The sequence below is a fragment of the Paramormyrops kingsleyae genome, chromosome 6 (assembly GCF_048594095.1).
Source record: "Paramormyrops kingsleyae isolate MSU_618 chromosome 6, PKINGS_0.4, whole genome shotgun sequence".
Lineage (NCBI taxonomy): Eukaryota > Metazoa > Chordata > Actinopteri > Osteoglossiformes > Mormyridae > Paramormyrops > Paramormyrops kingsleyae.
The window spans coordinates 36884037-36898242 of NC_132802.1; the positions used below are offsets into that span (position 1 = coordinate 36884037).

The 14206-nt window shown below is 41.9% G+C and overlaps 1 protein-coding gene across 2 annotated transcripts in view; it reads left to right on the forward strand.

Annotated features, from left to right (window-relative positions):
* The first annotated feature begins 427 nt into the window (after positions 1–427).
* LOC111847817 (voltage-dependent L-type calcium channel subunit alpha-1D-like) overlaps positions 428–14206 on the forward strand; it is a 34867-nt gene continuing 21088 nt past the window's right edge. Inside the window, exons 1-11 of one of the 2 annotated variants that reach the window (XM_023819358.2) lie at positions 428–449; positions 617–759; positions 6051–6399; positions 7595–7700; positions 10557–10696; positions 11574–11716; positions 12577–12729; positions 13257–13453; positions 13552–13655; positions 13740–13891; positions 14010–14084. In XM_023819358.2, coding sequence (XP_023675126.2) covers positions 738–759; positions 6051–6399; positions 7595–7700; positions 10557–10696; positions 11574–11716; positions 12577–12729; positions 13257–13453; positions 13552–13655; positions 13740–13891; positions 14010–14084 — 1441 coding nt within the window. In that variant the 5' untranslated portion in view covers positions 428–449; positions 617–737. Of the gene's footprint in view, positions 450–616; positions 760–6050; positions 6400–7594; positions 7701–10556; positions 10697–11573; positions 11717–12576; positions 12730–13256; positions 13454–13551; positions 13656–13739; positions 13892–14009; positions 14085–14206 lie in introns of those variants that run through there. The other variant, XM_072713179.1, reaches the window with a different exon arrangement.

Sequence of the window (14206 nt, forward strand, 5' to 3'; positions counted from 1 at the left end):
ATACGAGCTCACACGGAAATCTGAGCTTTTCTTTATTTTGTATTTTAAAGATCCCTTGAAAAAGAACAAACTAACTGATTTGTGTGTAGGTGTAATTCGTGTGTAATAAATAACATAATGGTCTTCCTTATCCATTTTGTTGTACTTGTGCATTTCTGTGTTACAAATTGCGATAAAAGTCTAATAGAAAATAATTATAATATCAATCTAATAGTATTTTTTTCATTTACACAGAGCTATGTAACACGATATTTCTGTCGCCATTTCATTTAACCGGCTCTCGTGCCGCCCCCTCCCTTTAATAAGTTTCTAGGCTACCATCCCCTTTAAACGACTCAATTTTTCTCTAATCCTGAATTGATGGTTAAGAGGAGAAGACACATAGAGAACAGAACCGGAAAATACGTTTGTTAAAACGTTTGGGACCCTTTAGAAACGATCCAAAATAAGTACGCCACTCATCCATTAAAAAAATCCTCAATTCCGATGAAACCGCATAGTAGATTAATTTCCCTTTTCATTTAATGGATGCTAATTGGGAATATTTACATTGAAATGCAATTAGGAGTCTACTAAAGAAAACCAAAAATTATTTAAACAGCTATGCTTCTCGTAGAAGCATGTGAAGTTGGAAAAGCTTAGAGCACCTTGCAGAGCTGGGAAACTACAGAAAACTGAAGTGAAGAAGATCATGCATTTTTCACCGTGAGGTAACGGTCCAGCTGTGAAGCTCCGACATGTACGACGAAAACCGAAAAAGTAAGTTTTTACCATTTCGTTTTTATAATTTGTCTATTTTAAAATTTATATTGGATTTCAATATATTTGTGCAAAATTGTCAGTTAAACTGAAAGGCAAACATGCATGGCATAATTGAACAAATGGTCTGGTCCTCCGGGTTTAGGGTTATGGTCATCGGGGCGTTTGCATAAAGATTAGTAACCCGTCGTGTTATTTACAGTTTAATGATCCCTGCTATTACATTTGGTTTTAATAATAACTCCGATATCACGTGAAGGTCTTCGGGTTCAGATTAAAATAATACTTAATGTCGTGTTACTACTTTTGACTTTGACAGTTTTCCTAATTCGTCTTCGGTATTTATCTTACTCTTCTATAGGCTAGATTTTATTCCTTAGCTCTCAATGCGCATCCATATATGTCCATTATATTTCTGTATTTATTTGGATTGGTAAATGGTTATGCATATGTTGACTGATTAACTTTAATGTACTACTATACAGATGTATTTGCGATATTTATAAATCATGTTTCTTTCTTCTATTATAAAGTGTAATTGTTTTTGTGAATTTAAAAACATGTTAAAGCTTTTCAACGCACGCACGAAATGCACCAGACCATGAATCAACAGATCACGCATACCGTCACAACAAAGCATTAGTAGCATAGGCATACATAAATATATATTTTTTTCTAAATTATTGACTATTTTCACTTGATTTTTATAAATAAGCTTTATAGCAAAAATCCTTTAGTTACTATGATATGGCCGAGATTAATCACGTAATATAATAGGGGTAATACTTGGAGACAGAATAAACCTTCAAAATTAAGAAGTACTATATCTTCTTTAACAACATAGTCTGTTTTTTATATTACTATTGCAAGATCCTCCTCATGGTCTCAGTTAATTCTACAAAGGTTGGAGCACAATTAATGCAGTAATTGCAATTTTTTCTGTAAGGGATAACTTTTATGTGAATTAATAATAACATGCAATAACACAAAATTTCACTGAAATGTCATTAAGTCCTTAAAAGATGAGTGTGTGTTACTGGATTTGTGAATGGAGACAAGCTTAAAATACACTAGCGTGTATATTTCCAACCCAGCTCCATACTTTTAACTGCTGGCAGCTTTGGAGTAGTGCGTGCTTGATAAACGTCTTTGCATCAACCTGTGGTTTTATGTTAAGGTCATGGCCTTCATCCTTCTTTATTCGTGTCTGTGGCCCCAGTTTCACATTTCACAGTCTGTTCCATTTACTGTGTCTATTCACTATGGTGTTGGTTCGATTTTTACGGGATGGGGAGGGAGGACATTCCGGCAAATTCACAATATTGAAAAGCAGACCCATGTCCCACGAAGAGACCGACTCCTGGGCTGAAATTAGCACCAGACACCTACTCTAATGAGGCTAATCCTGGAAGACGTTTTGTCTGTTTCATCAATAGGTGCTAATGTAGTGGGAGCTGTATACCTCCTTTTTGGTAAGTTAGATTTCTTACTAAAACCCATTTGTGGGGTGTTGCTCATTTGATAGCAAGGTTATTCCCCTCCATGAAAGGAAATATACATTGTCATTCGTTCATTGTTCTGCTCCACTGAGTATAGTAAAAACATCACATAGCACACAAAAGACAGACTGTTTATATTATTTTATGCTTTTCCAGCTTTTTGGTACGGTTGATACAAACGCTGATATGAGAATGTTGTTTTAATGCAGCTAGCTAGCAAAGATTTTTCAGAAAACAAAAAAAACATGTTTTTAAGTAGCTTGCGCTGTAATAAAATTTCCTTTTGATGCGTAAGAAGTCACATTAGAACAAGCTGAATAATTAGTGGATTTTGTAAAATACTGGGTTGATGGAAGGTTCCAGACTGACTGTCTGGGTGTGCATGGCTTTCTGTGATGTCAAGTCTATGGCAACTGACTGCTTTCATACAGGTGCATTTCCAGTTGTTTTTTGGTATTTGGGACAAAACTGATTACTGGGTTAGCGTCAAGTATTACCTTACACAAAAGTTTTGTAAACATTTTCCCAGAATATTCCAGAATTTTTCTTAAAATTGCTGGAAGCACGTGGTTAAAGTATAGTAATTTCTGCATTTGTCTATTTTGCAGAATTGTACTGGTGGAAGAAATGCTTTTATCTTAAATTGAGTGCCATTGAAGTTCTTTGAAAGTGCGTGTTGTTTGCAGCCTATCCTGTCCTTTGCCGCCAGAGTCGTCCTCTTTTGAATCACGGCCTTCATGCACAGGGTTGCCAACTTTAATCAGCTGGCTGACATGAGATTTTCAATTCCAGACAAGTTTGCACATGTATTTACATGTATGTAACAGTCGCATTACATTGCATTGGGTTTGCAAAGTACTCCAGCACTTTTGGTGTTGGTAATATTATGCTTATAATGGAATAACTATAGATTTGCGGTAAGATTTCTTGCATGAGTGTGAGTCTGAAAGCACAAGAGTCACGCCAGATGCGTGAGAGTTGGTAACCCTGCATACAACATACCTGGGCGAAAAATATGTCCTTCTCTATACACATTAAAAGAATTTCCCTGGCGACACAGCTTCCTATATTGAGGCACTAAATTGCATCTTTGTTAAGTGGGTTGGATTTTGAGACATCACAGCTTCCTGTATTATCACAATACTTAGATATCAGATACTGAAGTTCTTTCATTTACACCAGAGTGGTCTAGAAATGCAGCTTTTGTATCTGTTATCAGCTAACGGCTGTCATCCTAATTCCAAACTGACACTAGGCTAGAAATGGAAGGTACTTATAAGTACACATTATAAATTGAAAGGATATAATTAATTTTGACGAAAATTAAGACACAAATTTTACGGTACCAAGTTCACCCTTTTAAATAATATTATCCTTTTTTGTTGTCTGTCTCTTTATGTTGAGCGTAAAGTAATTTCTCATTTCTGAGCCATCACCTTAAAGGTATGACAATGCCCACCTCTGTCCCTTTAAGAATATGGTGCTGCAGCTGCTCATTCTGTCCAATCCCTCATCTGTGCAGTCATCACTCAGATGTGCGCTTGTTTTCATAACGCTGGGAAAATGAGTGTTCTGGTTGCTGCTTTGTACATGGATCACATTTAGTAAACCATTCTTCCAACTTCAAAATGCTTATCCTGGTCAGGGTTGTGAGGAAGGGGGTTGTGTGTGGGGGGGGAGCTTATTCCACACAGCAAAGAGTAGAAGGGACGCCAGTCCATCACAGAACATATATACACACAGTCACACACACATGCTACATACACTATGGGCAGTGTAGATTGGTGTTTCTCAACCCAGTGCTCAGGGACCCCCAGACGATCCACTTTTTTTGCTCCCTCCCAGACAGTTCACATTTTTGCTCCCTCCTGAGGTAGAGAGGGAGCAAAAACATGGACTATCTGGGGGCTCCTCGAGAACCGGGTTGAGAAACATTGGTTTAGAGACCTCAATTAGCCTAACCTGTCTTTGGATCACAAGAGGAAACCAGAGTAGCCAGAGGCAACTGAAATGATGCAAGGAGAACATGCAAACATACACACACACACACACACACACACACACAAAGCAGTGGAAGGATTTCAGCCCCCGGCCCTGGAGATCTCCACTGAGCCACCATGCCACCCTCATTTAGTAAAACGACTCTTTTAAAATCTAGTAAATCAATGATTCCTGACTCCTGCAGAGCTTTCTGTCCTCCCACTTCCCCTCATTCTCATGGGTCCAGTCGGTAGGAAATGCACCATTACTCTTAGGTGTTCACCCGTGTGCTACTTTTAACTCCTACGTAAAGACCCAGCGATCCAATAAAAATGTACTCGACAATATTTTTGTACTCAGATTAATGGTCCTTAAAGAGTCTTAACGGAACATCATTTCATTATTTTCTAAAAGGATTCCCCTTGATGCCACTCAACCCATATGCCATCGTTTAATAACGGGCAGTGCCATCGTCTCTCTGTCTTTTTGCTCTAACCTTGCCTTTGCTCCACTGGGTGCCATCGATGGGCCGGGTGCTGAGCGGGTCCACAGGCACTAACACACAGAACACCAGCCCAGAATACAGTCTTGCCACCTCCACGCAGAAGTAGGTCACAGCTGCCCTCAGCTACACCACACCTCTCACCTCCACGCTGAACCGCCGTGTTGCCCGGAGACCCACACTGCTCAGCCATCTCTCCGATCTGTCCGCCTACCTCATTGGACGGGTTTTTCTCCCGTTAGGCTGCATTTAATACTTTTTTTTTTCCTTTACATCTTCCTAGAGTTCCTCCACATTTTAATTGCTTTAAGTGGTTTTATAGTAATTAAAAATACAAATAATATTAATGTGACCATATTCTGGGTAGGCAGTCATACAAGGTGGGTGGATGTAATATTACTATTTTTCCCCTTCACACCATGACGATCCTTGAATATATATACCTGGAGCCTTGTCATCAAAGTCTAGTCATTCGTCTGCTCACCTAAGCTGCTCTGAACTCTAAATTAGTTTTTCTTAGCAGAGCGTACATATTGTCAGAGACTAGCTTAGTTATTCACCATTTCTAATGTGATATTTCATGGATTCTGGTTCACAGGGCAAAATGGCGAAAGTGGGTGCTTAAACTCCGGGGTTTAATTATATGAATTAGTCACTATTCATATTTATTTTGAAAAAGAAATTGTCCCTGTCGGCCTTGTATATGCAGCAAGAAGGGGAGTTTGTAATGGCTGGACAATGTTCTTCAATTTGTGGCATTTTGGTAAAATATTTCTGATGGAAAACGAAAAAAAAAAACATAATATGTTATAGTCATTTAAAACCTGTGTCATAGTCATTTAAAACCTGTGTTAAGATCCTTCACCTTATTAGGATTGTTATTTTGGCCAAACCTCAAATCTAAAGTGGCCTACAGACACAAGCGTGAAATGAACAGCACTCAAGCTCAATGCTCAGTGCTCTGTTTCTCTGTCGTTTATTTTGCCCTGTGAAGTTCTAAAACTGCATGTACTGTATGTATATGATGTGATGGTTACATAAGACAATAAACTGAAATAATTTAGGGGTTTCTGTTTTCTGACTGTTTTGCCCATTTTGTTTGAGATTGATTTAAAAGACTCGGCATTTTAAAGGGTTTTTCTGATTTAAATATTAAAAAAAGTGTTTCTTGTTTGTATAGTTCATTATCATTTTCATTTTCTTTTTGCAAAAACCCCTTCCATAGCATCAGTACTGATCCTGTAATAAGTGTGGCTTCATTGAAACGGTCCACCAGATGTCAGTCACTTGCGGTGCGCTCTGTCCCTTAGGTGACGCCCAGGATGAGTATTCGAACCCCAGTGAAGCAGAGGGGGGTGGATTGGAGGAGGAGGAGGAAGAGGAAGAGGAGGAGGAAGAAGAGGACGGAGGTGAAGACAAGGACAAGGACTCGCCGTGGCAGGACTCTGAGGACACGGAGGGGAATGAAGGAACGAGGATGAAGAGGACAGACACACTGAACTCCACCAGTAGCTCCACAGCCACCCAGCGCAAGAAAAGCCAGCATGCTAAGAAGCAGATTCAGGGCTGCAACACAGTGCAGCGAGCCCCCCGCGCCCTCTTCTGCCTCAGGCTCAGCAACCCCGTCCGGCGGGCTGCCCTGTCCATTGTAGAGTGGAAGTATCCTCCCCTTCAATAGCCACTCTGCCTGTAGTTGTAACTCATTCACAACATGAATGCTGTTTGGTTTATTGTGTTTTTTAATTGGTTTACTGCTTTTTAGTCATACACTGAAAAATATTTTTTTTCTTTAAATGTTTTATTACTGGGCAGCATACTGGTTGAGTGTGCAGCACTGTTGCTTCACACTTCCAGTGCTGGGGGCTCATTTCTCTCTGCTGTGTGTGTGTGGAGTATGTATCCCCATCCAATTTCCCCCTGCTGTCCAAAGTCATGCAGTTATACACACTAATGGGTATCTTTAAATTGCTCGTAGTGTGTGAGTCTGTGTGCCATGAGATGGACTGGCACCCCGTCCAGTGTGGACCCCAGCCCCACCTTATGCCTCATGCTGAAAGGCTACAGCCCCCACCGGCCCCCACCGGCCCCCACCTGCCCCAGGCAGCGTAGGACACAGTGCAGACATACACACTGGAAAGGAGGCTTAGCACGCAAAGCTAACATTAATCAAGACTAGATGGAAAATAGCCAGAAACAAAAAAATATATTTTTAAGTTAAAATCACGTAGTTCAAGGTTTCAGTGAGATGATAAAAAAGAGAAAAAAACTCTGTAGTAAAAAAACACAAAGCTTTGAAAATGTTTTTTTTTTCTGATTTGTCGATGGTGACACATTTTTGGGGTCACCAGAGTGTGCTCACAATGGTATTAGGATCACAGACTAAACTTAGACCCAAGGAATAAGGACAATTCTTTGACAGTTTTCTGTTATTAATAGCATTGATGGCTGACATAATGTGTAGGTTCAATATTCAACAAAGGCATATATGATCGTTTTCTATCACTACAATAGTTGTGCAGTTATTACTGTATAATCAATACTCTGCATAATTTCTTATAACTGTACACATTTTAAAAATGAGTTTACCTATAGTTAGTCAACCATCAGACTTCCATCTATGTCCGTTTCCGTTGGCCGTCCTCCTGTTTAGTGGAGAGCCTCCATGTTTGGTCCTCTTCATCTCACACGAGCATTCAATGACAGCAGACTAAACGGCTATTCAGTTTGAGACAGTGCACTTCACATGCAGTATAAAGAAAGTAAAGATAATGGACAAAAGTCTTCCGGCCCCTTCTCCACGTGTGTTTCAGTGTCGCCTGTGTTTCATGCACATTCTTTAACCAATCTTATGCAGACCTTTTGATATATTCATCCTACTAGCTATCTTTGCCAACTGTGTGGCTCTTGGCGTGTCCAAGCCCTTCCCTGAGGATGACTCCAACGCCACTAACCATGACCTGGTGAGTTTATATAAATGTCTTCCCTGGCATTGTGCCCTAAGATGTATCTGTTGTATCTGTTCTAAGATGCATCCCCCTGTCACCATGTGCTGTGCGCTTTTGTGTGTCTGGCATCTATGTTCACTGGATGAATGCATGTCCATCCATCCATCTTCCAAGCGCTTATCCAGTACAGATTGGTGAGATGGGGGCCTGCAGCCTATTCCAGGCAGTATCCATAATGTCTGATTATTTAGGTGAGTGTGTGCATGTGAGGCATCTGCAATAGACTGGTATCCTGCATGTGACATTCCCCTGTATTGTGCCCGATGCTGCCCCGGGATAAATGCTTGTGTCGTGGTAAAACACTGAGTTATGGGTGATCAGGACCATGGACAGAGACTGAATGAGCGCTTTGCAGACTATAGATCTCGGGTCTTACTCCCATTTACCCACATCCTCAGTAGAACTGTGTTAATAGAAAATGTTTCCCATTATAAATTGCTGCCATTGTCTCTATTTAAATCCAGTGGTTTCTTTATTTAGCCATTGGCGGTACACATAATTGATGATGAGACTTTGTCAAACGCCTTGGGAAGTATCTTTTATGAGTCCTTGGAATCCCTGGAAGCTCCCTACTCTGTTCTTTTTGTCTCTGTCTTTCTCTCCACCTTCTTTGTAGAAGGAAATGAGCACAAGAGGGTGTTCATGCAGTGTTCTGTGTGCCTGTGTTTGTGTATGTGTTCTTGTTGATGTACTGTATGGGAACTGAGCTCCAGTGAGGAGCACTGATGCAGTTTCCCCCGATGAATGTGCGCTGAAGGCCCAGCCTTCGATTCCTGTTGTCTGCCTAGACAGCGTTACCGCCACAGCGACATGACCTAAGTGGGTCTAAGTCAGTTACATGACTGCTTGACGGGGTTCAGTCCATAGCTTGGCGTGTACTAGGGAGACAAAAGACTTGGAAGTCTGTGACTTCAGTCGCCTTGGAGCCAGTAAGCTGGGCTGGTCAGAGTAGATGGTAAAAATAGAAAGAATGAATTAGTAACAGAAATAGCATAGAGAAAGAGGTAGGAAATGAGAGGTTGAAAGAGACTGTAATGTTCTCTCTGTTTGTACGGGTTCTCTAAATGCTCTTGGTCCTGATAAGCAGCTTACACACCCCCATCCCCCACTCTGTGGCCCTCTCCCTTCCCGCCTTCTCTCCCCTGCTCAGAGACCATGTGTGCTGTGCTTAAAGGTAGAGTTTTGGCGTGTGGGGGGAGGGGCATCCATGCGTGAATATTCATGATTGCCGCTGTTGTGTCCGTGTGACTGTGCTGCGTTCTCTCTCCTTTCACTTTCAGTATTTTTTCAGATTTTCACTGCAAATTTGACAATGCCTGTGAATGGCTTGGCAAGTTTACAAGGAGCACTACAAGAATGTATATGCAACTGCGCTCTTGTGCAATTACCAGTCTGTTTTCGTGGAATAGTTTCACACATTTGTCATGTATATTATACACACACACACACACACACACACACACATTTATTTATTTATTTTCTTTAGCTTCATGTGGAATGACTCATGCATGAACATTGCATTGTAATTACTACCTGTATATTGCCTGTATATTGCATTGTAATTCTCATATAAAATATACTCTTTCTGCTGGCCTTTGCCGATTTATCCATATATACAATACATAACATAACTTGATGACAGTGGCTTGTTTGTCTATATTTTAAAATGTAGCACTAGTTGCAAAACTTGTTCTGGTGAAATTAACATGAATATCTAAATGAGTATGCATAGTTTTGGAATAATTTGCCCAGGCCGGTGCATAAAACATTACTTATCTATTATGTGTTATTTTTCCATGTGTCTTTCTTGTGTGTGTGTGTCTGTATGTGTCTGTGAATATGTCTGTGTGTGTCTCTGTCTGTGTGTGTCTCTGTCTGTGTGTGTGTGTGTCTGTATGTGTCTGTGAATATGTCTGTGTGTGTCTCTGTCTGTGTGTGTCTCTGTCTGTGTGTGTGTGTGTCTGTATGTGTCTGTGAATATGTCTGTGTGTGTCTCTGTCTGTGTATGTGTGTCTGTGAATATGTCTGTGTGTGTCTCTGTCTGTGTGTGTGTGTGTCTGTATGTGTCTGTGAATATGTCTGTGTGTGTCTCTGTCTGTGTGTGTGTGTCTGTGAATATGTCTGTGTGTGTCTCTGTCTGTGTGTGTCTCTGTCTGTGTGTGTGTGTGTCTGTATGTGTCTGTGAATATGTCTGTGTGTGTCTCTGTCTGTGTGTATGTGTGTCTGTATGTGTCTGTGAATATGTCTGTGTGTGTCTCTGTCTGTGTGTATGTGTGTCTGCATGTGCGCCCGCGAGTTTTAGGTCTGGGGCGACATGCCAATCTGTACAGGGCGGTGGAGTGAAAGATGATGACAGATTGGCACTGTAATCCTTTGAAACGCTTACAAATTCAGTTCACCCATTTAAAATTCCCCTGGGCTCTCATGCGATTTTCACATAACTGTGTCAGTCTATCAAGTTACTCTCCCTATTTTAGTTTGGGATTTGGATTCCACTCAGTGCTATGTCTTGGCATGGTTAATGTAAATAAATGTTTAATTGCAGTAAAAACACATTTGTGCACTCAGTGTGCTTGGAAGTACAACACATATCAGCATCATAATGTCCGTCATGTATCAGTGCCATTTTCAGTTTTGCCAGTCAGATAATCTTTAAATTCCTCTGTTACTGTCCTGCAGCCAGCTGGTGTGATGTCAGCATGTTTTTATATTGTCCTAATCGTCATTTTTTGGTTAAAATATGCATTAAACAGAAATAGGTGAAGTAAATAGTATCTATCAGTCTATTGCTCTGTCTGTCTCTGTATACAGGAGCAAGTGGAGTATGTGTTTCTCATCATCTTCACAGTGGAGACTTTCCTGAAGATCCTGGCATATGGCTTAGTTATGCACCCCAGCTCATACATCCGAAATGGCTGGAACTTGCTGGATTTCGTCATTGTCATTGTGGGGTAGGCCGGCTCCCTCGCACTCGCAGTCTTTACACTCTCCTCCGGTCTTTTTCAGTTTCCTCGATTCCTGCACTTCTCGCTCTGCCTTTGTCTTTCACCGTTTGCGCCTTTAATCTCCTCTTCCTCTTCACCCTCTTCCTCTCCCTATCCTCTGCTCCATCTTCAACTTTTTACACTCTTTCTTGGGGATTATCTGATCTGGTCAGTTTGCATGGAAAAATACCAATCTTTTTTTCCATTTTGTTCTCTCACAAGCACATTGTCATTCTATTTGTGTGTGTGTGTGTGTGTGTGGGGGGGGGGGGGGTATGTATACACTACATTCTGGGGACCAAATGTGATAAAAAAAAAAAAAAACCTGTTATTTCGACCTTGTGGAGACCATTTTTTCATCCCCAAATCCAAAGGGAAACTAAATTTTAGAAAAATCTGTGGCTGCGAACAAAAAATTAAAAATGCCAAAAGTCTCGTATTTTGTTGGGTTACTTATGGTTAAGGTTAGGGCTGGGTAGTGGTTAAGGTTGTCATGTTGGGATTAGGGTTTTTCCCATAGAACTGAATGGACAGCCCCCACAAAGATATGAATACAATACAATACAATTGTCTGTTTGCATGCAGACACGCATTTAAGAGCCAGTGCCCCGTCCTTGTTCTTTTTTATTCACCGGACTCGGACATGTCATGCCTGTCAGCTCTACAAGAGGTTTCCAGAGAATTTCAGTCCTTAACACAGATTTTCGGATGTATTTTTTTAAGGCGCATGTCTGAGTAATATGCAGCCCGAAGTGTCCCTGCGGACAAGGTCAGACGTGGATACGTGTGAAGCAGGTGTGGAACCAGGCCGGCTTCCTGTCACTGAAGTGTGTGTGCTTGGCAGGCTGTTCAGTGTGCTCCTGGAGACGGTGACCCACAAACCCGGGGAGGTGCCCCACGTGGCGGGGAAGGCAGGGGGGCTGGACGTGAAGGCGCTGCGAGCCTTCAGGGTGCTCAGGCCCCTCAGGCTGGTGTCAGGCGTGCCCAGTGAGTGCCCTCGCCCCCTGTGATCACTGCACCACAAACGAGGCCGTATCACCAAAGTGAAAACACACAGTGCCTTCATTTGGTTCCTGGGTCTGAATGTACCGGTACACCAGCAGTGCAGTGAAACTGCTGCTACTCCAGTGCAACTAACAAGGTAGAAGGATAACAGAATAAAAAATAATGTAAGAAAATTAGGGCTGCTCAATTATGGCAAAAATCATAATAACGATCATTTTGGTCAATATTAAGATTACGCATTGACTTTGGAAATATCATGCATTTATTGAATTTATTTGTAACAGATTTTAACAGATTCCTTGAACTCTAAATACAATTTAACTGAGAAACAATTTGAATTTAGTTGAAAAGTACTGTGTTGGATTTATAACACAAGACAAAACAGGAGCATCATTGCAAAATAAAATAGTGCAATAATCTTGACTAATTTGTTTTGATCATGTAGTGAAATTCTGTCAAAACCGTGTCTGTTTTTAGCCTCTGTTTCAGAATATGTAACTAACTAGATTTAGGGGATTATTGGTTATTTGATTTGAGCAACATACTTCTTAAATCAACTAAAACTGTGCAGAAATATCATACTAAGTGTTTGTTCATGCCTAAATTGAGAAAGGCTGATCTACATCATGACCATTTGTTTACAGCTGTATGTAAAATTCAGTGCATTTGCACGCATGATGAGTTTATAATCCATGTGGATATTCCTCGTGAAAGTACCGTAAACTGGAGTGAGCCGCTGCTGACCCACATGACAGGAGTCTAAGGGCATGTGCTTGCAGGTGCCTGCATCACTGTATGTGTATGCGGTGCCCCCCCCTCACCAAAGGGCCGCACCTCTGCAGGTCTCCAGATCGTGTTGAACTCCATAATGAAGGCCATGGTGCCTCTCCTGCACATTGCCCTGCTGGTCCTCTTCGTCATCATCATCTACGCTATCATCGGGCTGGAGCTCTTCATCGGCAGGATGCACAGGACCTGTTACTACATTGGCACAGGTGCCGGATCCCGGCGGCACCGTCCACCGCTATGTGAAGGCCAGGGTGGTCAGGCTGAGACCCAGATGTTCACCTGGGTTTCTTACTCATGCACCATTATATATTTTCAACAATAAAGTAAAATATTATTTGTTGAAATTATAATAAACATTCTGAGTGTCCTTCGCATTAGTAAAGCACAAGACTTTTTCTTTTGTATTCCTTCCAGATTCTGTATTTTCTGCATTTGATGCAGTAATTTTTATTTTGCTTCAAAATACATATGAAGAAGGGGGAACATATGGAAATGTATTTTCAAATGATGTGTAGTGTATGTATTCTCTTCTAAATTCTAGTTGAATTTTAGTAATGAAACGTGAAAAGGGTGGGTGAGAGATGTGTTTATGCTGCATGTAAGGTGAATGGTGGTAATGCTTATAATTACCACAGAAGGCTTTATGTTTATGAGCCACGTTGATTTTGTTCGGCCGTAATGCCGATGTGCCCGGATGATTCCTTGAACACTCTTCCCACACTCTGTCCCTCAGACATCTTCGTGGGAGAAGAGCCGGTGCCCTGTGCCTTTGCCGGCCACGGTCGGCAGTGTGTGGTGAACAGCTCAGAGTGCAGGGGCAAGTGGGAAGGCCCCAATGGGGGGATCACCAACTTTGATAACTTCTTCTTTACCATGTTAACCGTCTTCCAGTGCATCACCATGGAGGGCTGGACCGACGTGCTTTACTGGGTAATGTCACAGCCTGTGCGATTGAGAATGTGAAACGTGCTGGTTTCTCTGGTTGGACTTCACTCCTTGCCCCCGCCATGGTTTCTGTCTCCCTGCAGATGAATGACGCCATCGGGTTCGAGTTACCCTGGGTGTACTTTGTCAGCCTGGTCATCTTCGGCTCCTTCTTTGTCCTTAACCTCGTCCTGGGCGTGCTCAGTGGGTCCGTAACATGACAGTGGATTCCCCTAGTGTGTGCTTATCTCAGTGTATTTGTGACCCGATGTCCTGTCCACGATATGCACAGAGAATTCTCCAAGGAGAGGGAGAAGGCAAAGGCACGTGGAGACTTCCAGAAGCTGCGGGAGAGGCAGCAGATGGAGGAGGATCTGTGCGGCTACATGGACTGGATCACACAAGCAGAGGACATCGACGAGGAGGATGAGGATGGAAACAGACGTGAGTTGCATATAAAGAAGGGGGCCCTAGTGCCTTTGCTTCTGTGGATTCTGTGGACCATCTGTTTTCACCTTGTTCTTACTGTTGTGCCACTGTAATAACACAACTCTCCCCCCAGGTGTTACTCTGGGCAACATGTCTGACAAGAAGAGAGGAAAATTTGGTTGGTTCAGTCATTCCAGTGAAACACATGGTATGTCATGACTGTGCAGAGGCACCATAAAGGACGATTCCAAGGGGGCCCTAAAAAATTTGGAATGTAATTGGGAGGGTGCCCAATATGACACACTATCATGGGGTTCCGAAATTTCTACC